This window comes from Balearica regulorum, chromosome Z (assembly GCF_011004875.1).
Source record: "Balearica regulorum gibbericeps isolate bBalReg1 chromosome Z, bBalReg1.pri, whole genome shotgun sequence".
NCBI classification, from domain to species: Eukaryota; Metazoa; Chordata; class Aves; order Gruiformes; family Gruidae; genus Balearica; species Balearica regulorum.
The window spans coordinates 66,839,714-66,863,788 of NC_046220.1; the positions used below are offsets into that span (position 1 = coordinate 66,839,714).

Here is a 24,075-nt window from a genome sequence, read left to right on the forward strand (position 1 = left end):
AAAAATGAAGTTACAGCATTGTGAGACAGGCATATAGATTTATGAAGACTGCTGTGCTCCCCTTTTCAGGAAAGAAGCACAGTTAGGATATATTGTCAGCATAGAGCTAGCTACTACGTAAAAGCAGCAGATTTCAAACTGGAACCTCAGCTGAAAGCTTTGTTTTTCTATGCAGTTCAGTCCAAAATAACTACTTCCTAATGGCAATTTTTAAATTCAACTTCCTAAAGTTCAATTTATTAAGAAATACTAATGTTAAGCTATCAAGAAAAAACCCTGTGTAATTAATCTTTTAAAACTATTATGCATAAATACAGGATATGACACTTTTCCTAGTTAGCTCATTAGAAAACACAAAATCAATTAAATAGAATGTTGAATTTTAACTCAAAAAAAAAGCCAAGTAAAGCTGATGATTTTATTTTTAATATCCCAACTAGAGGATGTACTCATGCAACAAAAAGGAAACTGGACAAAGTCTGCTCTATAGGCCAGAGTTGAACTGGATCATAAACCAGAAAAATTAGTAGTACAGCTTTTTTTTTTTTTTTTTTTTGCAAAATATGTGAGCTCACAGCAGGCTGCAACAAAGTTCTAAAATCTTCCAATCTACTAGCAGTATGTGACAGAGATATTAAGTTATTTTAGCATTATAATGCTAAAATGCTTTTAAAAAGCTGAATTGAATCCCAGGGAGTGCTATCAAACTGAAGGTCATATAGAACATTCATGAAACTCGAGGTTCAGAAATATTACTGAAAATTTATTGCATGGGACAACACAAAAAAGTAAAAAATGCAAGTTTTTTGTTTCTTTAAGCAGCTTTCAAAAATTTATGAGGAATGAAAAGCAAAAAAAGTTGAGAGTAAAAAGTTTTTCAGAATATTCATCGGAATGCAAATCCACTTAAGGTATCCAAATTTCATTTCTTGTCACTCCCCCATCTGCCATTCCATATCCATTAAATAAAAGCCATGTTGCTGCTGCTGTGGGTACTTTAAGTTTTTCAGTTTGGTTATGGATCTAAATCTCAGCCATAAACACTTAAGTTTTATGGATTAGGATGCTTTTAAGCATGAAAAAATACACCAAGTATTTAAAAAATAACAATCAAACACCAAAGAGTCCATAAAATATTTGTATGCAAGTAGGATCTTGAATTTGCTGCTAGAATACTGTTAGATCAAGTACTAACATCAGAACTGGAGTGATAACAAGCCTAGAAACACACTAGGTAATTTAAATAATTAGGCTCTGAATAAACAGCTATATATGCCACTACAGAGGAAGAAGGTCCAGAAGCTATCCTTATTTGGGTAGGTAACCTGTTGAAACAGTTCCATATACCATTTTCCCCAGCAGCAGTGTCAGTTTGAGGAGTTCCTACTCCCCACCTTGATTATTCATTTCTATTCCTCCCTACGGATGTGAATCTGACTTAAAAAAAACAAACAAACAAACAAAAACCCCAAAAAAACCCCAAAACCAAAACAAAAACCTACCACTACCACACATTTTGAAACCTGAAGTTGGAGAGGAGAAAATAGAAAACTGTTGAACTGGATTTGATCTGCAATCCAAGTCATAACATGGTCCCGCTACAATTTCCCAGGAAAACAGACAGGATGGCATTTCTGATGAATAAGCTTTTGTCAGTCTTTTAAGACATAATAGTAAGTTCTTCCATTTTCATAGTACACATGCACTGTAATACAGATTTATTCCAGTAGAGAAGATGCCACACATGTAACAATGGAATTCACCACACTAGAGAGTACAGTTTCATAGGATGAAGCTGTATTATTAAAATGAAGCTGTAGCAGTAGGAACTACAGCCCCCAAATCTGAAATTCGCTCTCCTTCAACCTAAATTTACTCAGGTTACAGCCTACAGTCATGAGAGCAGATGTACTAGAAAGCTTAACACACTGAAAGCAATTAATAGTACTTTTCTTGTTTTTCTGTTTAAGAGGTTACTCCCAAAAAATAACTACTTCATTTGTTTTCTATTTACAGTAGGAAGAAAATGCTAAGTTTTCAGGCCAGAAAGAAAGCATGGCAGTATGACTCAAAGGTAAAGACAAGAACAGAGCTTACAGGCAGCTGTAGATCCTGTGCATTTACAGGGCTCCCAGTTGCCTAGTCTGTCACTCCACAGGATCTCCCTGTAAGACCATCGTTATAAGACCAAACCAGAAGTCCACATAGCCCAGTAGCCTGTGTCAAACACCAATTATCTGTGCATGCTGTGGTAAAACTACAGGAACAACCTTTGAGCAACTCCTCCCCCTAGATTCTTCCCCACATTCACCAGCAATGTGTGGCTTCAGGGAAGAATCAGAGGATTGATTTTTGATCTGCTGTAAGCTTTCATCTGCTGTCACATGAAATGACCTGAGATGTTTAAAAGTTAAGCTTACCTGAGGGAAAAAGAAATTATGTTTACTCAGCACACCACAGTACTAAAGGACCAAAATGGCAAGGTGACAGCTGAAACTTAACTATAGTACTATTAGATACATGTTACAGGGAAATGCACATGTTTATTCCAATTTATATGCCACCTTTGTGTACAAATGTAGGTCAAGGAACACAACCTACTGTTAGAAAACAGAAGAATTGAAGGCCTAGGATTACAGTAACTTAAAGAATTCCCATAAAGACACAAACACACCTTGAGCTCTCCCCTTTCTTTTAAAATCCTGAGGCAAGTTTAAAAAAAAATTTGTAATCATCAAATCTGCTCCTGTAGATAAGTCAAAAAGGAAGACGGTACTTAGACACCCTCTTGAGTACAGAGAAAACTATACTCAATTTGGTCCACAAAGTGCAGACTTTGCTTTCCTTATTTTTGGTACGAATGTTTATCTTAAGAAAGTCTTTGACTTCTCTAGGTAGAAGACATTGTGTGCCCTAGATTACATGTCACACTATCAACATTAATACACTAGAATGATAGAAGAAATCCCACTGTTGCAATCTTTAGAAAATCTTAGACCAGAAACACCATTATATACAACTCCATTTAAACTACAAAAACCAAATAATTCTCCCAATGCAGAGAACTACAGATTCCAATAAATTTTACCATGAGTTACACAGATAGCATTTCCTAGCAATATGATCTACTACCTTAACTTTCCTTAAAACTTCCATCCCCTTTAGGAAGAGAGATGGATGAGGCGGCAGAGAAATAACACTTAAGGTTAGAACATCCAATATTGCCATAAAATGCTTTATGCATTCAGTGAATAAGTTTCACTCAAATCAAATTGGCAGATGTAAAATCCCAAATGACCTACTTGAGCTTTTGGGGAGGGAAGAAGGAGAAACTGTACAGCTATAGTTTATGTTATGCTCTAAAAGAAGCTGTCCATGTAAGAAGACTCTCAACAAACAGATCTGTCAGTGTTTTCATGTACATACAGCCCAGAAGAGAAGAATGAATTCTTAGAAATAAGTTCTGACTTCACCATGACTTGTTAAAAAAAATGACTTGTAAGTCATACTTGAAGAAATCAGAATATGATTACCAATTACGACAAACTATAAAAAAAATGTTCAGTTAAATCAGTTTCCTCACAGTGACACTAAAATAGAAACACTCTGTGTTTGTATCTTGGAACATGTTCTTAAGGATCTCAGCAGTTCTTCCTGCTCTAGGCATTGAAGCTTCTGACAAAGAGTAAGAAGTCTGTAATTTCCTGCTTTGCAAAACTATCAAAGAGACTGTCACTTTTTCAACATTTAACAGGCAGACAGGAACAGATTACTGTACCTCAATGTTGATAGTGTTTCATCAGCACACTGAAAATGGTACCTCAGCTACAAAGACAAGCTGGCAGCAGAATTAAAGATAAACAAAGCCAAAAAACCACCTGAAATTCCAGAAGGCATCAACAAAAAAGTGATCTCTTTTCAAGGCCTAGACAGAACAAGACTAGCCATTAGTCAAGAAAGATGCATTCTCATGCTCTCTCTGAAACATAAATACAAAAAGGACAGAAATTTCAATGAACACACTAAAGTTGTATTTGCCATAAGACAGACAGCACAAAGACAAAGCTAGTTACTAATGAAAGTTAAAGGCAGCTTCATAAGGAATCCTTGTAGAAGTGGGGAATGAAAAAAACATGTTTCAGAAGTCAGCCGCATGCTTTCGGTTTCTCTTATCTGGCTAAGAAAAAACCCCTTTCTTTCCTGTTGTAGCATGCAAAAATATCTGTGAAACTCAGTTGATGGGAGGCAGAAATCTGGAAAAGAGAAGTTACTTTCAAGTGTGTTCTTAACATCTGAGCACATTTCATTTTATGAAGCAATTCCTTTTCTATGGATTGTTACATTAAAAAAACCCAAAATGGTTGGGCAATGCAGAAATACAGCTGTTCGTTTCAACAATTAAAAAAAGGAAAACATGTGTGAGAAACAGTCTTATGTGATGTCTGCACTGAATTGTTACGCACAGTACACAGTTGACTCAATTTAAAGCGCATAATAGTTAAATAACCTTAACAGATATGATCACCACTGAACTAAATTTTACAATATGATCTGTCATAATTCGGCTTCCCCTTAGATGACTTGTTTAAGTTAGAAACAATTTACTACGATAGAGCTGTTCAGCGAAACACTTCCTGTTGTGTTCTTGAGATCAGGACCGTGTTTCCTTGCACTGCAGAATACCTTTGCTGGGCCCACTCTTTGCAGTAAGCACTTGGTTACTTTGTGTCAAGTCCACAGTAAACTCACCAACCATTAAAGATTCAGCTGTGTGAGGTGAGCTAAAAAAAGTACAAGGCACTTGTTACTTGCAACTTATCTTAGAAGACTTTTACAGCAGTATTTTTAAATGTTCATCTAGGAGCAACAAACTCAGATCTGGTGCGCATTTTTAGGGTAAGTTGCTTTACAGTTCACAAAATGTAAATAGTTCTCTTATGAAATTACTCATTTCACAGCCAAAGAAATCTTGTGTCATTCATACATAACGCATCTAGTTGAAAGTGGTACAGTAAAGAAAACATTAGCTAATTTGGGAGATGTTAAGATGTAAACAGCAGCTGGCTGTTCCATTTGCAACTTACCAACACCAGTTTCACAGTGCGTTAAACTACTTACACATCCACAGGACACAGATATCTCTTATTCCTAGGACAGCATACCATATCTCTCCTCAGCCCAGGACCCAATAAGCAAAGGGAGATGTTCACACGTATGTGATAGCATTAATTTAAAAGCAGTGTTCTTACTGAGAAGAAAGCAGAGCATGAAATCTAGCCCGTGTATGAAAGTATTGCCAACAAAAACTATGATCAATGTGTGAAGCAAGTTAGTAATCTGCAGTTTTTATTTTAGTTTACTCAAAATACAGTTTTTCTCCCTTATGAAAGGCAGTAGAATTCAAATGTACGCAAACAGTAAGCAAAAATGTCTAATTTAACACAATGCATAAGTGTCATTAGGGTCTGGGAGTGGGACAGTGGTGTCAGGAAGGAACAGTTATCCTCGTCTGAACCTTTCTCTGGTTTCATATATTCGCCAGTTAGTATAACTATAAGCAAACAAGGCGATATTCCACTGTATACCCCTTCAGTGTTTCACAAATTGATTTGATCATTAAAAGCAAGGCATCTAGTGTAAAACATACTGTTAACATGCAATCAGATCAAAAGACATTAGAGTTATACTGGTATTAATGGCAGCCCCACAAATCAATCAGCAATTCTATCTAAGCAAGCAATTTACACTAAATCTTGGGGAAAAAATGCAAACAAAAAAGTCTTGAAACAATATCAGAGAAAGTTAAAAGAAATCACTCCAATATCTGTATCCCCCCCCAACTAAAAAAAACCCCCAAACAACCCAAACCCAACCTAAATATTCTTTCCTTGCATTTTATTACATTTACTCAAGTATCTCCTAACTGTCACTTGTGCCACAGAGGTACATGACCAAGTTTGCTGGTAAACTCCTTGCTTATTAATAGGCAATGAAATAAATTGAGACAGGAGACTGGAAGCACTGTTTTTTCCAGGAAGTGCTAAAAATTAGGCATAACAATGATCCTTTGACACTATTTATGCATTTCTGTGAAGTAATTCCTGACATCGGCAGTTACACAATACTATTGTAATTATTACACTATTCCTCATTCCCGTGAGCTGGAACTGCACTACTTGGCAATATTTGATTTGTGAAGCCAACCTATACAGCAGTCCTGAAAGGCATCCTTACTTCTGCTGAGTCCAAAATTTTCCTGACTGACATTGACCATGTCTCTGTCTGGGAGCAAAAGAGGTCTGGTTCAATTTTTCCCCCCTTTCATTAGGAATAAAGCATTTCAAAGATTTAAAAAAAAAAAAATACTAGATTGAATCTATGGAACAAGTTAAAATTTAACTTCCATATTTGTTTCCCACTTTTTTTAACCATTACTCTTTAAAAACGGCTTCCAGATTTCTCACTTCATAGCAAATCCTGTGTGGTGTTTTTATGCCAGTGTATCTAGGACACCTTTAACTCATGTATGAAATGCAATCTGGTGGAAAATATAATACCAATCTACTGGTTAAGATTTGTTCATCTGCAATGAAAGAAAACTGTATAATTCTACAATTTCTCTGATTTTAAAACCTTAAGAAAATATTCCAGAAAAGAATAAAATTACTTTACAGGACCTCCTTGGTAGTAGACTCTATTCAAAAATATTTCATAAAATTAGAGGCTTTTAAACAAGAGTATTGGACGTAGAAATGGGTGTAATTAAGGAAGAATATGAGCTTCACTTTTTAATCTTATGTTTGAAAGCTATCTATATAATTTTGTAACTACAAGAACAGCATTATTCAAATTAGCATTTCTTGCGTGTCTGTGCTTTCAGAAAAACAGCCAAAATCAGAAACCCACCTCCCAAGGCCTAATACAGAACCTAATTACAGAAATAGCTTTTCCTTAACTTTCACTCTACTGTTTAGTGCAGTGAAGAACAACAAACAGAAAATACTTGAAACATGTACAAAGGCAAACACAGAAGATGCCATAAATGACAACACTGAACCAGCTCCAGAGTTTCAGTAAAGCCAAGACCTCTCTCTCTTACTCTCCACTTCTCACTGCCGGACACAAATCCTTACTAACACAGATTACAAGGTTTGAGGCTGGCTGAGAAACCATCTTCTCTTAGAAAAAGTCCAAAAACCTGATCATTTGCAAGTGTTACCATTTCCCTTTGGGACTAAGCTAGGAGAGAGTTCCTCAGTCACTTCACAGCGCTACATTAACCAATTGAGATATGCTTTGTGCTGCAGTTTTAACAGGACTTTCTGAAACTGATGCATACATTCCTGCATCAAGTTTACTTCAATTTATTATTAGTTTCTCATTAAGATTCTCCAGTAGTTTTGAACACCATGATGCCCTAAAATAAGAAAGGCACTAAGTGAATCTGTGTTTGCAAGTGTGTCTTAGTCTCGTTTCCAGAGCTTTTCCAGTTTATTTCATTTCAGTGGTCTAAGGGAAGGTTAAGCTACCATTGACTGAGTCTTGTATTTCTGTTCAAAACCATTTTATAATTTCTTCACGCAACAATAAATTCTGGTCTATTAAAACGACGACCTTAAAAAACCTTATTGATTTTCAAATTGGTGGATAAAAGCAAGCTAATCTCTCTTCAAAAACATTTAACAAAAAGCACCTCAAGCAAGTTAAATGTATTTTGAAAAAAGTAAAATTTTGGCATTATTCTCAGAAGATTCTTAACCACTTCCAACTTCAAATTAGTAATGCAAATAACATGTAATATTTTGCACTCAATCCTAAAAGTGTCAGAATAAACTTTGAGTAAAATGGCTGATATAGTCTTCTATTAATTTGTTCCCACTGACAGCTTCAGAAAAAGAGGAAATTACATTTCTGAAGAAGGTGAAAGACTACCAGTGACTGCTGGTCTAGACTGTTCTCCTCCCTGCCTTCACATTACAAAAGCTTCCCAATTCATATGGAAGTATCCACAGGAGCAATTTGGTTTTCTTAAAAAATACCAAATCTCCCAAAGCTGTTATCAAATTTAGGCTTCACATTTAAGTAACTAATTCTATATTTCAGCTGTATTTAAAATCCAACCTTCACTTTCTGTATAAGAAATTCTAATCAAAGAGGGCACAGTAAAGAAAAAAAGAACAGAAGATGCATTCATCTCCAGAAAACACATAAATCAAATACCGACAAGAGAAGTCAGAATTGTTAATTGAATTTTAAAAGAAATTTTAGTAACCCTAGTGTGTTTTTTGTATGAACATTCAGACAGAAGTATACCAATCTAGAAAGCAGCAATGGAAGACAAGAATATGTTTTAAAATTCTAATATTAAAAACCCCACTGAATAAGAGATATGACAGTTTGGAAAAAAAAAAAAAAGCCTAACCATGAGGAAAATGAGACTACAATGAATGAGAATCTAACTGGATATGAAAAAAATGAAGAAATTGCTAGCTAGAAGTTCTGGTATGGTTTGCAATCCTATTCAAGTAACAGCATGTACTTAAGGCCAGGTGAGGCCCAACTTACCTAATCCTTTTTTAATTTTTGGATTTGATGAAGCACAACTTATTTCTGTAATTATCTGTATGCTCAAGTATCCTCACATTGTAAAAATCTACACTTGCACAGCTCAAAAGAGTATCTATCTTTGTGGCTTTATTTTTTTTTCCTTCCTTCTGAAGCAAGTTATTTGCTCACTCTTTGTACTAAACTCATTAGACCAATCTACAATTTTTAAACTGTCTTATTCAAAATCAAGTGAAATGAAAATGAAGAGTTAATTAACTCCAAGAATGTTAATTCTTATTTGGAGAGATCAAATTGTCATATCTGCCTTATAAAGCTCTCCTCCAAAAGTTTCACAGGTGTTTTTTACAAAAAGAATCATAAGTGATATCGCCATAAGTTGCATGTTGTCCACACTTTCACAATCTATTTGAGGAGTTAAAATCAGAATCCATATAAAAACCAGTAGTAACCTAGAGAAGGGCATAAGCAACACATTTAAAGATAAGAAACACAAAACACAAACTAGGGCTATGACTTGAAGCAGTAATACCTCCTCTAGCAATGAAATAACCATAAAAATAGTCATTAGAAAGTCATGGAAACAAGAGTGCAAGTTTTCACTGAACCAACTAACTTAAGAAACAGGAAAATTATCCCCCCTTGTTACAGAGCAAATATCTTTCACCCAAAGGAAATCAATAACAACTGAATCCGTAGTCATTCCCTGAGGTGCTACCAAGAAAGCTTTTACTTATGAACCATGCTTCAGCAAATGAAAGGATAAAGCAGCAACAAATTAAACAAGTGATTACCAAGCAGTCGGACCAGCATGACAGCTGTAGTAATTTATAGTCTCATTTGTGACCATTCTGCCATGTTATAACTCCTCTGAATGGACTTTAAACCTTAGGTAAAAATAACTTGTGCTAACATGACACAGTAAGAAATCTATCCCAGAATTTGTCTGATTATTACAAATTCATAATCCAATTTAATTTTCTCTACTTTGCTACACAATCTAAATTTTATTTTGAAAGAATGAAAAAAGTGGGAAAAATCCACACCTTTTAGAATTCTGGAAGATGCTCTAGTTTAATGGCATTGCCACATACTAAGAGATTGTAAAAGAAATCTTATGTCAAATCAATGCATGATCAGAGGTCTTACAAGTTTAACTACCACCACTGACACACATTTTCAATATGCTGATTTTAAGGTTATTGAAAAGCATACCATTCTGAACAACATTTACAAGACAAATGTCTAAGAAAAGAAGATGTAAAAAAAGAATTTGCTTTAACACACAGTTAGGTTCCTTATTAAATTTTAATAAAATATTCAAAGATTAAGCAAACATTTGTGATCACTAAAGATGTCAGACTCATTTTACCTCTTACCATGAGGACTTGTATCACAGTAGCAGCCTCTCAAAAATAGGAGACTGAGAAAGCAGTCCCACTTCTTTAACAGGTATGTAAGTGCTTTTCAAATCACATCACATATATAAAAGACCAGAAATCTGTGTCCAGAAACATCTGTGGAACTATAGTTGAGGGAAAGCCTGTGGTGGAAACAAGTTATGCCCTTGTGTCTTACTGTTTATGGAAATACTTTGCTCAACAAGTTAATTTTATACTATGTACTCGAAGTGGCCTGGCTGTGAACTAGAAGCTGAAGGCTGATGTCACACATTGAATTAATTGCTATGCTAAACTGACAGGCAATCTGTGACTAGGGTGACGGAGCCCCAAGGCCATGCAGACACCAGAAGACACACCTTCAACATAGAGTTGGTACAAGGCTGACTTCAGCCCGGGCTGCACAGGACCAGTGAAGAACACACTGTCATGTAACCCCATCCTGGAAAACTAAAGGCATTTGCATAGTCAGCTTCAGTCATATTTCATACAAGAAATACTACATGAACATTCATATACAAGACCCAAACTGTATCTCTAACACTGCAGACAAGGAAGGTCAACACTTTCAGAAGGCAGCCTTCCCATTTACTTGCTTAATATGCCTGGGTTAACCATTAGCCAGCCAGCCACGCATCTACACAAAGTTAGAAGCAAGCTGCTGTACGAATATGGAATAGCACAGTTCTCAATTCTTATATCCTGACTGCCCATTCACAGCTTCTGAAGGACTAATGTAGTTAAACTGAAAGAGTTAAACATTTTAAATCCTGTAATTATAGTTTATTTAGTGACTGCAAATAAGTATACTGTAACCCAGCAAATCCTTATCAAAAGCTGCCATGGTAAGAACCAGCTACACTAACCACTTCCCTTGTGAGAGCCAGCTTTATCCCCTCCCAGTTATAAAAACATGCCAGTTATTTGAACGTGGAAAGGGAGTTACAGTGCTAGACTCATATTGTCTCACTTCCCATTTCCTTTTAGGTATCAAAATACAGACCTTGTCACAATAAGACTCAGAAATGCAATGAAGTAGACATTGCGCCTTCAGGAGAGAAAGTGAGATGTTGGTTCTCTAAAGTGAGCTTACAGGAAAAAAGTGTAAGTTCTACATAGTATTTTTTATTTTCCAAATAAAGAAACCCGAGGAAAGATTGAATTGACTGTTACTGACAAATGCCAAAATCTTGCCCAAGTATAACTACAACAAAAATTCTGGCTGCATTTATGCTTACCCACTTTTATTATTTGTGGTTTCAAGCAAAAAAATAGTTTTAAAAATTTCTTTAGGGCAAAATCCATAGACCTATTCTGTGCCTCCGCCAAATCATAAATTTATTTGTCATCATGTTTGCTGCACAATAAAGTGTTTTGAAATTCAGAGGCAATGGTGTGTCCTGCCCTGGAGATTAGCTGAAAATCCTTAATGGAAAAAAAATGCCTGTTCTTCTCGAGGTACCAGCGCCCATAACACAAGCTGTGTTCTCCCCACAGAGGGGAGACAGAGCACAGCTGGTCCCAACTAGTATAACCAGTAAAGCTCTTCCGCACACATGACGACATTTCACAGATCTGAAAATGCCACAACTGCATAAATCAGTCCTGTTTGGTTTTGGCTCTGTCCCAATCCAGTTTACCTACTTACCAGTTGTACAAATCAGGGATATGTGTAGCCCTTTTGGCTCTATGATCAGATAAACTTAATGTACATTTTGTACCAATGGTAACCAGAAAAGGTGTATTTGTTCAGTAGTCTCCCTCTTACAAACATCAATTGGAAGAGAGCTGAATTACTTCCCAATAAGTGAGAAAAAGCAAACAGTATTTTTTCCAAAATCTTTGGGCTCCTTAAGTATAGCTATTGATAGTTAAAAAGGTTTTAGGTGTATTTTAAAAAAGAAAAAAAGGAAAAACAATCATAGTCTTACTTTTCACAACTTTCACTGTTATATCCTTTGAATTAGGGTTTTAATCATAACAAACTCACCATTTGAAAGATATTTCACAAATCAGCAGGTACCAAAACACTATCAGCACAGCCTAGGCAGAAGTGACCTAAGAGTGCTAAACATACATAAATTGAAACACACATTTATATGTGGCAATTCTGTTAGAAACAGGAGGTCTCATAGTTTGTAACACATACTACACTACCAGATCTTGTATCCTTCTTTTTCCCAAGTTCTATAGGCATCTGCTGCCTGAAGCATCAGAGATGGCCACCTCGCTAAACGTATGAGTCCCATACCAAGTTGTTTTGGTAGCTGAGGGCCACAAGATGCACAGCACTTACCCAGTCATTGTGAGTACAAGAGGTTTTATGCTAGCATCACTCTGCTGCCAGTAGCTTGACAAAGCTGACAAGCAGAGAAGCTTCACTCAGAACCCTGCAAGTGTCACATCACTCCAAGGTGGGCATAGTGGTAATTCAGGTCCTGATTTTCCTCTGAATTGGGATTCATATTTTCAATGAAACCCAAATTAGGGAAGTTTTACCCACTCAGTGATAAACTTGCTTTATTTCAGCCTAAGACACCAATACCACAAATGAGATAGATACACAAGAAGTGAACACTTCCTCACAAAGAATACCAATAAAACCTATAAGGCTCCACTATTCCGTAAGGGTTTTACTAGAGGCTCACTCACAAGCTTAAACTTGTATTTTTGTTTAAGTTTCAGCTATTCATGGTTATTTAGATCTCAACTACTTATGCACATATGAATACTTCAAACACAGTGGAAATACTCATGCATACATAAGCTGCTGCTGCCTGGAAAGAAATGGTTTTTAAAAAAATTGTCAGTTCAGAACACCTCAGAGACCCATTTTGATGAAGCTCCTATGCAACTTTATCTACATGGTAGAAGCTGGCAGATTTCCTACTAGTTCCCCTTGCTAGCTCCTTGACAGTCCACCCTGTGGGATGAAAGGAAGCCAAAAGCCTAAAAGGTCTGGCTGTGCTCTCCCCTGCAGTCTTCATTCCCAGGGTCTACAAGTGTCCTGGCACTGGACCGACATTCCCATTTGTAGTCAATTTTAAAATACAGGAATGTAATTCATACATAGCTGATTTCAAAATGCCAAAGCAATTGTCCTTCCCACGTAGCTTCGCTGGGCACCCTAACTAGTGGCAGAATGTAAAATACTGCCACAAACATGCAGCTCAGAGCAGGTCAGAACAAGCAAACAGTACAGCACACTAATTTTCTGCTGAGGTACTAAGAAGAATTATATACTTCAGCGTATTTACCAGGACAAGATGGTAAATGAATTGTACCTGAACATGCTGGAACTTAACCACATGCTTAAAAGACAAAACTAAAGATACAGTAGCACTGTTCCTCTTACCGTACATACATGTAACTTTCTAAAGAGCTAATCTATACTTCAAAAATTTCCGTGTAAATAACACAATTCCACAAGCAAGTATAATTATACTCCAAATGACTTTAGAAAGATTAACATTAAACATTTTCATTAGATTAATATCATTAATTAGAGAAAACAAGGGAAAGATTTGGTTAAGACATTACCTTTCTGAGACATGCCAGAGTTTTCATAAAGGTTTGTGATGTCATTAGTAAACTTATAATATATAGAGCATCCCAAGAGCAACAGCCAAGGAAAGGTACTGACACTGATGTGTTTGGTACAGACAGTAAACATTTGAATGAGATGTCATCAAGACCTTTCTCACGGACATCTCACAAGGCAAGTTTCAGCTCAAAGTCTTCCAACAACTTTTTTTTTTTTTCCTTCAGAAAGGGAAGTCCAGCTTCCACTGTAGAAAAGAAACAGAATTTGTAGGTGGTTTGGGTTTGCATGGCAAGGTTTTGGTAGTAGGGGGCGGGGGCGCTACAGGGGTGCCTTCTGCGAGAAGCTGCTAGAAGCTTCCCCTAGGTCCGACAGAGCCAATGCCAGCCGGCTCTAAGACGGACCCGCCGCTGGCCAAGGCTGAGCCCATCAGCGACAGTGGTAGCGCCTCTGCGATAACATATTTAAGAAGGAAAAAAAAACGTAGCAGCAGCATTTGCAGACAGAGAGAGGAGTGAGAAGATGTGAGAAACTCTGCAGACACCAAGGTCAGTGAAGAAGGAGGGAGAGAAGGTGCTCCAGGCGCCAGAGCAGAGATCCCCCTGCAGCCCGTGGAGAAGACCATGGTGAAGCAGACTGTCCCCCTGCAGCCCATGGAGGGTGATGCTGGAGCAGATATCCACCTGCAGCCTGTGGAAGACCCCACGCCGGAGAAGGTGGAGGTACCCGAAGGAGGCTGTGACCCTGTGGTAAGTCCATGCTGGAGCAGGCTCCTGGCAGGACCTGTGGCCCCATGGAGAGAGGAGCCCAGGCTGGAGCAGGTTTGCTGGCAGGACTTGTGACCCCGTGGGGGACCCACGCTGGAGCGGTCTGTTCTTGAAGGTCTGCACCCCGTGGAAAGGACCCACGTTGGAGTAGGTCGTGAAGAATTGCAGCCCATGGGAAGGGCTCACGTCGGAGAAGTTGGTGGAGGACTGTCTCCTGTGGGAGGGATCCCACGCTGGAGCAGGGGCAGAGTGTGAGGAGTCCTCCCCCCAAGGAGGAAGGAGCAGCAGAGACAATGTGTGATGAACTGACTGCAACCCCCATTCCCGGTCCCCCTGCACTGCTCAGGGGGAGGAGGTAGAGAAATCAGGAGTGAAGTTGAGCCCAGGAATAAGGGAGGGGAGGGGGGAGGTGTTTTAAGATTTGATTTTATTTCTCATTACTCTACTCTGATTTGCTTGGCAATAAATTAGATTAATTTTTTCTAAGCTGAGTCTGTTTTGCCCATGATGGTAATTGGTGAATGGTCTCTCCCTGCCTTTATCTCCACCCACGAGCCTTTCATTATATTTTCTCTCCCCTGCCCAGCTGAGGAGGGCAGTGACAGAGCAGCTTTGGTGGGCACCTGGCCTCCAGCCTGGGTCAACCCACCACAGTAGGAGAGTTCAGGACTGCAGCCTGCAAACCTCAACTTCTTTCTTGGATAGGAAAAAGCTTGGTCTGAGAAACTCTTTTGGGCTGAAATGATGAGCACCCCAGATACAAGGAAACACTTCACATTTGTTTATTTTACTGATCTGCTGCTTTCTAACCCCTTCCCCCATGTTTTACATTCCCAAGGGAGTCACTTGTACCCATCTGGTTTTGAAGTACTATACAAGGAAAAAAGCTTTAAGAATTGAATCCTTCAACGCCAACAACAAAGCTGAAATGAGTGACAACAGTAAACATTTTGAATGGAGGCATGCCGACCTACAGCAGAAGCCAAAAGCAATAGTTAAGCATTACACCACTGTAACCCACCGCAGTAATTCTGTATCACCTAAGCCAAACACTTTGCCAAGCATTAATATTTCTCCTCACTCAGCTTGCTGAGGCTATCAGTGTATGTTGATTTACAATACTGAACACACCCCTACATGAACGCACCTTACAACTTTGCACAGATGGAAAATGTCTTGGTTTAATCAAAAATATTTTATTCCTCAGTTCCCTGATGAAGATTATCTGCCATTTCCCCCCCCCCCCCAAAAGGCAGTTTGAGTGCCAGTCTGCGTGTCAATCTTCACAGTGAAAGAAACCAAACAGTCACCCAGTCTTTTCTGTATCAGTTTGGCACAATGCACTTCTAAAATGACATCCCTGAAGACTATGTGCGTTGCTCTCTGCCAGGGATCTGCATGGCTTAAGGAGTTCATTTTCATGTCTTCTTGTACACAAGGCCGGGGGGGGAGTTTTGCAGCAGCAGGCAGGCAGCTCCTCCTCCTCCCTGTAACACTGGCTTAAAACAAGTATAGAGAACAACCTGCATGTCTTTAAGACCTCTTCCCCAGGTACCTCTGCTCTTTCTCGTGTGAGCCTCTGAGACGGATAAGAAACATGCAGTTGCAACTCAGAGTAAAGTCTTGTCAGGGGAAGAAACTGGAACTCTCAGCTAGTTTTAGGAAGATGTCTGAAGAAGGTATGAACAAGCTTGTGTGGAGCAGGACATACCAGTGCAGAAGATCCTGGCCCTTGGAGGTTCAAAGGGAAAACTAGTTCTGCTGGATACAATGACCAAGCCAGCAGCCACCACTGCAGGGCAGGCTGCATTTGCTGGGCAGTATAAAAGAAATAGTTTCCATGCTTACCATTGAAAACCTAATAGAAGCCCCAATGCTTCCTACTGGCTGGGGCATCTGATGTGCCTGCAGAGATTAGCAAATCTACTGTATTGAGCTGTTCATTACAAATAAATGGTTAAGTTACAGTTAAAACCCCAACAAATTAATGTCTGTTCTATATTTACAGAAGCTGTTTTCTGAAACTATATGCAGACATTACTGAAATAACTTTTTAAAAAATAAACATATGCATATTATTATAATTTTGAGAGAAACTCCATCCAGCTCCACTCCATTTAAAAACCAGCTGTTCACATTTCAAGTCTGAACTGCCTAAGAATTTTACACAACTATAGGAGCATTGACCTATGTTTTATTTATATAATCCAACAAAATTAATAGGTAATATGGATCCTTAATATGGGAGATCCTTTCCAAATTTTTTTTTAAGAACACATTAGCACTGTTTCAGTGAGCTTCCATACTAGTTACAACTGCAATATTTTCTTACATTAAACAAGTCTTTAGTCATAGGCTAGGCATCTGTAGAGACATTTACTTTAGTGAAATAACAAATGTTTCAGATGTACTTTATGGGAATATTTAAGATACTGATCACATACCTGGTGGTAAAGTTTTAACTTGCAACAAGAGAAAAAATTGAAAGGAATATTACTATCATACCTGGCAACTCCACAGTCTAAAAACATGGAAGTAAAAAACAGTGTAAAACATCAATAACCTAAGAAAACTGTCACTGAATATACATGAATTTATATATACATATTTAGCAACTAGAATTTAAGGAACTGTTGTAATTCAAAGCAATTAGAATACTGTCTTAACCATGACAATAAACAAACACTTGCCTGCTAGAGTGTATTAATATGACAAGCTCAATAAACTCTACATGAACTGCAAACTGGAGGTCACTGCAAGTTTCACCACACATTTCAGATATTTGCCTCTCCAGACACAGAACAGGTAAATATTACCTGAAAGTAATGGGGAGACACTATTATCCACTGACTTGAGCTTTGAAGCTTCCCTTTTAAATACAAAGAACTACTAAAATAAAATTCTACAGGTATTTATTGTCAGTAGAACAGGAGAGAACACTGACAATTTGTTTAAGAAAACCCCTAAACTGTTTCTCAATTTGGTATTATTACAAATTAGATTTTTTTTTCCTTCAACACTTAAAATAAACACTTTCCTTCAATAGTCAGCATCTTCAAATCCTTAGTCATCAGATGCTGAGCACTATCAAACAATTGGACACTTCTGAGCAAAATTAAAAGTATCATTGCTCTATCAGCTTTTATTAAGACAATTTTGAAAGTATTTCATCAGTTTTCAGACAGAAAATAAATAATTCCCAATTTCAAATGACTCTTAAGTACCATGTCAATAGAGCTGCTGTTTTTTCAGGACATTTTTCAGTCAAGATACAACAAAACTGATCAAAAAACCCCCAACAAAACAACAAACCCAACAAAAAGCAAAAACCCGCAAACCTGGAAACAAATAAAAATCCCTAAAACACAAAAAAACCCCACCAAACAAATCTTATAGGAAAAATAAAAAAAGTCAAGACTATTCACCACCAAGCAGGATTCTCCAGTTCTGCAGCATGTGAGACAGGAAATCGGAAGCATCCTGCAGGCAACACACTCATCCTCCGGGTAAAGATAAAAAGGGAGGGAAGCAACAGAAAGCAACTTTCCACTTGGAACCACCAAGTTCTCCTAGTTACCTAGAGACTAGTAATGAAGACCTCTTAAAGGATCTGTCCACTTTGCTGCAAGCAAAAGAATGAATTGTAATTCTAGAGTTTTAAGCGAGAGCAGAGCAGATAAAAAGTAAAATAAGACAACCCTTGGGTCTTGGCAGAGAATCTTCCAAGAACACCAACATTAGCATTAGAAACTCAGAACTCAAATCAGATCCCGTTCTCTTATCACCACTGCTGCTGAAAACTAGCTTTACAAGTTTGTTTAAAGAACAGCTACGTGGCAACATATAATTTCTATTTTAAACAAGCTCAAGCCAAGTTTCACCAATACTGGAAGCCAGGGAAAGCCAACAGAAGTATTTCCACAGTCGCCCCACCCCCAGCTGCTTGTTTCCACTCCCACCTCATGCTCTCTTGCACCAGGATAAGCTTTTGCACAGCTGCACCATTACCTTTACTCCAACTCCGAACAACAAAAAAATGCATTAGCCCACAAAAAGATCTCATGAAGTTCAAATCATAGAATCATAGATTCCATCATACAGAAGGAAAAATTGATCTTCAAATCTTGTGCTATACAAGTTCGAGCTTTGGGTAAGGCACAATTGCACATGTCTACACACAGGTATCACACTGAGCAGTACTTAGACCCCACTAGAGTGACAGTGGAGATGGAACCTTTAGTATCACTAAATCCAACGAGACAGAAAGGTCCAGATCAGTTACTTACAATCTATTTACTTTGCATAGGAACAAAGAAACTGCCATATCAGATCAGATCAGTTAAGCAGAACTCTACCACTTGCAATAACTAAGAGTGATAAAAATCAGACACGGTACAGGGTGACCCTCTTCCAAAAGTACTCTCAAGCCACAAGGCACAGAAGAGGTAAGAGGTGAATTTTCTCTCAACAGTACCCAGCTCAAACTGGAAGCAGAAAATTTGGTGGCTTATTTAAGCAGCCAGTTAAAAATATCCAGTATATGGACTTGGTTAAAACACATAAAATTATATTTTACCTTAGCTAAGAATAGACAAGGTCAAGAACAAGCTATATTTTTTACCTTGACTACATTTTGACAACACGAACAGAGAAAGTTATAATCATTTCAGAAAAAAAAAAAAAAGCAAGTCCAACCTTGGCCACACTGTACTTTCATTGTACGTGTTCTCCCTCTGTTGCCACCCCACTGCCCAGTCCAGTGCTCTGTTAAAGCATTCATGTCCTCCTTTGAAAATCAAAGGTGCTACAATTTGATAAGGAGAGCTAAAAGCAACAAGCTTTTACTAGTACACTTGTACATATAGTCAAAACTTCAGTTTCACAGCATGTCTTTGGTGTCTCAAGCAGGCATCAAACAGCAACTGCAGAAAATATACTATAAGTATCTATAAAGGTTGTCTTGCAGCTGAACTAAGACAAGTCTGCTATATCTAGCATATACATTTTCAAATTCAAACACGTAGTTTTCACTCAAGTCACACAGTACATGGTTACTGTATGCAGAAGAGGTGAATTGCAGCATTTCCTGCTTTTCATTTTTATAAAAACAGGGTTATAGCGGTGTAATTAATCCTGTACTTGGGGGTGTAATAAGTCACCTACACCAATTTGATATACAAATAACCATCACTTAAAGGGTCTGAATGTTTTAAAAGAACATTGTTAAAGATTGCAGAGAAAGAAGTGCATTTTGCCTTCATGGATTTCCCTCAAGTTACAAGAAATCATATTAGTTATCACTGAACTCACTGTTTGGATCTTTTTATATAAACCAAGTCAATATACTGTCAGTATAGATACAGGTAAGAGGTCTGAAGTGCTTTATGTTGAAGCTGGATTTCCTAGTGAAACAACTCCCTCCTCCTCTTACAGTGATACAAAAAGATAGCTTACAACACTCACAGCTTTTAGTGAAAATATTTGCTATACTGCTGTGACAAGCAGAATGCTTGAGAGAGTAAAGAAAAAAGGTAATATTTACATTTAGAACTTAACAGCAGAGTTAATTACCCTTCATTCTGAGGCTCATGCAGGCCTTCCAGCATAAACAGAAAATCTATTTAAAAAGAAAGTAACTGTAATTCCAAAGATACTGATAGGGGGACTTTGGAGCAAGGATAGTACCTTTCAAATAACAGTAGATCCTTACAGGAAAGTACGATTACTGTATTTAAAAACAGAATAGAAAACCTCCACAAATACTACATTATTTTGATTATGTCCTTCAGTTTGCCTCTTAATAAATGTCTGGGCAACAGCTGCATGCACAAATTTAATAAGTAATATGCTGTTACTCACATACAAATTAACCTCCCTCCTTTGGCTAGAACAAGTCAATTAATATAACAATAAAGGCAGAGAGATGTTCTAAATTCTTGATATGGCCTAACAAAGTAGTACTTTGTCTAATATCTGTTTAGATGTAACATGACAAAGAATTACTGAGATAGTCTACATGAGCATTTATAGGATATTTCTAAAGAACAATCACTATTAATGCTGTCATGTATTTTCAACTGTACCCATGATAAATTCAAAGTAGACTCACTAAAATACTAAAACAAAAAGCACTTGGCATTTAGTATTTTCTATGTCCACGTTCCTGGTCAAATGTGAGAAAGCATTTAGGAGAAGGGTTTTAACTGGTACACACACTCAAAACATTGACTTATCCAAAGGTAGGTACTTAAAAGTAAGCAAAACCATCCATGTGAAAGGAAAAAAATCCACAGCTGCTCTGTCATTGCTGCTGTGGGGCTAACTCGCAAGGATGGACTCAGTGTTTCAGCATCGACGTGACACATATTGACCTTCCTGAACCTCTAATATCAAGCCTAACTCCCACTTGCTATCACTCTGAGTTGTTTTAAATGTGTTCTGACACTGATCCTTTATTTTCCTTGAAAGCCATGAAACTGGTTACAACTGTATTACAAGATACAGTACATTATAATTTCTTTACTTGATAGAGACAAAGATGGTGCTAAGAGTCATAAGAAGACAAGTTACTTGCTAAAATTCATACATTATTCCCCCCCCCTGCAAAAAGACTTAAGATTTGCCATTAATCATTCTGTAAGTACAGAGGCATTCCTCATCTGTTATGAGCACACTGTATCAAGTATTTTTACACTGCCCTAGAGGTAGACTAAAATCCACCTGAATTGCTGAGAATTCATATAAACAGGACATTGCGCTAGAAAACAGTTCTTATTACAGTAGCCCCAAGATAAGTCAACCTTTAAAAAATATCCTTGAGGTTTAACTGACATAAGACACAACTGAAAAGAATACATGAGTCATGTGTCCAAACTGCAACTAGATTTCTTATGAGGTTTAAATAATTAGCCAGACAAACTGCAAGGCAGCATAAAAATAGGTTCTTCAATGTTAATACTAAGTCCTTAAACTACACAGTCCACATCGTATAAAATCTTACAAGAAATCCATATGAAATTATCCACTTCACATCAAAATTACACCATCACTACTGCAGTGCCTTCCCACACACATATCACTGAGATCTAGCAAATGCACGTTGAAGCTGAAATCTCCTCTGGAGTACTTAAAGTGCTTCACCATGGAGGTGAATTCACTTTCATCCTGAATAGTTCCACACACGTCAAACGGGTAGAATATGCGCGGTTCATACAAAACCTCAAGAAAACGGATTTACCAAATAATATGTATGGAAGGCAAATATGGGCTACAAACACCAGGGCACTAAATGAAAACACTGAAATATATCACCTAGACTAAGCCATCACAAAATCACTTTCTCTTGGGAAAAAAGTGAGAGGACACTTATGTTTGATAGCCTTTCTGCTCCCTTACTAAGAATTAAAGAAATCAGTTCTGCGATATCACGATGCTGCAAATTGGAATTAGACTTCGGAGAAATCCTTTAAAAAAAAAAATTACTCAGTTTTGCGCAGCAAACTCCTAGGACAGTGCAGGAAGCGGTCAGGTGCTCGGTGAGCACCCGGAGCAGGAGCACGGCCCGCGCCCTGCCCCGGCGCCGCAGAGCCGCGGGCAAACAGCGGGCTCCGCTCGCCCCGACGCCCAACGGCTGACAGACACATCCGGCCACCACCACGAACTCACACTTCAAAGCCTTTCGGGACTCCGGCAGAAGTTGAAACACAAAAGCACGCACGCACACACACACACACCCCCCCGCAAAGGCACACGCCAGCCCCCGCGGCTCGGCACCCCCGCGCAGTCCGATCCGCTCCTCCGGCGCCGGCTGCCGGGCCCGGCGCAGCCCCGCGCCGCTGACAGCTGCGGGCAGCCGGCGGGGCAGGTCAGCCCGGCCCGGCGGCCGCCCCGCCCTCACCCACGCACCAGGTGCCCCCCGCGCCCCGGGGGAAGGCGGCCGGCGAGGGCTGCCCGCCGCGCCCCAGCGCTGCGCTCCGAGGGCAGCTCCCGCCGCCCCCGCATCCGCTGCCGGCCCGCGGCCAGGCGGCGGCCAGGCGCCCGCAGGGGGGAAACGGTGCGCCGGAGCCCATCCCGAGCCCTCCCCGCGGGAACAGCCCTGCCGCCGCTGCTGTCACCCACCGCCGCCCGGGGTCGAGTCCTGCCCGCTCCCCACCCCCGGTACCCCCTCACCTCGCGGGGGGGGACGGCTCCATCCTCCGCTCCGCGGCGGGGTCGGTCCCCACCGGCAGTGGCTCCAGCAGCTCGGCGCAGCGGCTGGGTGAGGCAGCCGGGCTGGCGGGGCTGGAGCGCGGCGGCCCGGGCAGGTAGTGGAGCAGCAGCGTCTCGGGGGGCTCCGGCGAGGAGGAGGCGGCGGCGGCCGGGGCGGCAGTGAGGAAGAGGGGCGCCTCGGGCAGCCGGTCCAGCTCCACGCTCCGCACTTTGCGCAGCTGCTTCCGTCTCCAGTCAGAGCGTTGCTCCCGGCAGCCGCCGCCCGCCTCCCGCAGGAGTCCCCCGCCGCTCCCGGCGCCGCTCCCCGCGACCGCACCGCCCTTCAGGCTCCCGCAGGCGGCGGCGGCGGCCGCCTCCGCGCCGCTGCCGGAGGATAATCCCGACGACGAGGTGCGATTCCCCGCCGCCGCCGCCATTTTCTCTGGCGGGTCACATCGGGCTCCTGAGATTCGGGGGGAGCCAGCACTCCAACTCGCTGCGGAAACGGCGCTGCCTGCGCAAACTGCGTAGGGAGGGGGTGGGAGACGGGTGCGGATTGGTGGCAGCGGGCGACGCGGGGCGGGGCGGCCGCCTGTAGGTGCAGCAGGGGCGGGGTCCCGCGGCGCCCCGCCCCGCCCGCCCTCGCGCAGGTGTTGGCGGTTGGAGGGAGCCTCACCCACCGCCGCGCGCTGCGCTCGCTTGTCAGGGACAGGGATGAGGACAGGGCCTGGGCCGGGCCCGGCCGGACGGTGCGGATCGGGCCGGGTCTGGCCGCCCTCGGGAGCCGGCTGAGGCGCTGGGCGGGGAGGACGTCCCTGCCCTCACACGGCCCTTTCCACGTGTGGGAGAGCGGCGGGGGGGCTCCGGCAACCCCGCGGCGGAGGGACGGCGACGCGAGCCAGCAGCTGCCCCGTGAGGAGCTGAGGCACGGGGAAGCCCTTCCCGAAACTCGGGCCGACGCCGCGCCCCAGCTCGCAGCATCCCGTCTGTGTCGTCCCACGCCCCCCCTCCCCCCAGCACCCCTAAAACTTCCCCAGGCGAAGTCGTCCCCGGGAGCCGGCCGAGGTGCGAGGAGGGAGTAAAATGCCTGTGGTGCCTTGCTGCGCTGCAGCCAACAGCCGGGAAATCGCTGCTGCGCCCGAGTTTACCTGCTCATTCCTCTCTGGGATTAGTACGAAATTCAATGCACATCCTTGTTTGCAGCCTTCACTCGTCCTTCTCCGGCCTGCCCCCACTTGGCAGGCGCCGCTTCCCCCGTCCTCAGATACTTTTCCGTGTCTGTAACTACTTAGAAGCGTTAGCGTCTCGTCGGAGCACACCCGTTTACGTATATGCATACGTACGCAAATCTAGTTTAGATTATAGCCTGTCGCATATACCTACTGCTGCGGCTGTTTCCCAAGAGACTGAGAGAGAGAAGAAAGGCAGGAGACATCACATGACCAGAACCCTGGGGAGGTCCAAGTAAAATTTACTCTTGGTCTAGATTTCCACTCGACCACAATTGGGTGGTTTTGCTTCCAGACTCCAAGAAGGGATTTAAAATTCTGCAAGAATAGAAGGGTGTACGTTGCTGTCACAAAGGTGCTCGTTTGCTGCCTTTAAACAAGCCTAC

At 40.8% G+C, this 24,075-nt stretch overlaps 1 protein-coding gene across 2 annotated transcripts in view; it reads right to left on the bottom strand.

The window, feature by feature from the left end:
* MAP3K1 (mitogen-activated protein kinase kinase kinase 1) overlaps nt 1-23,868 on the bottom strand; it is a 61,982-nt gene extending 38,114 nt beyond the window's left edge. Inside the window, exon 1 of one of the 2 annotated variants that reach the window (XM_075739568.1) lies at nt 23,609-23,868. In XM_075739568.1, the coding sequence (XP_075595683.1) occupies nt 23,609-23,616 (8 nt within the window). In that variant the 5' untranslated portion in view covers nt 23,617-23,868. Of the gene's footprint in view, nt 1-22,442; nt 22,953-23,608 lie in introns of those variants that run through there. The other variant, XM_075739567.1, reaches the window with a different exon arrangement.
* Nucleotides 23,869-24,075: the final 207 nt, after the last annotated feature.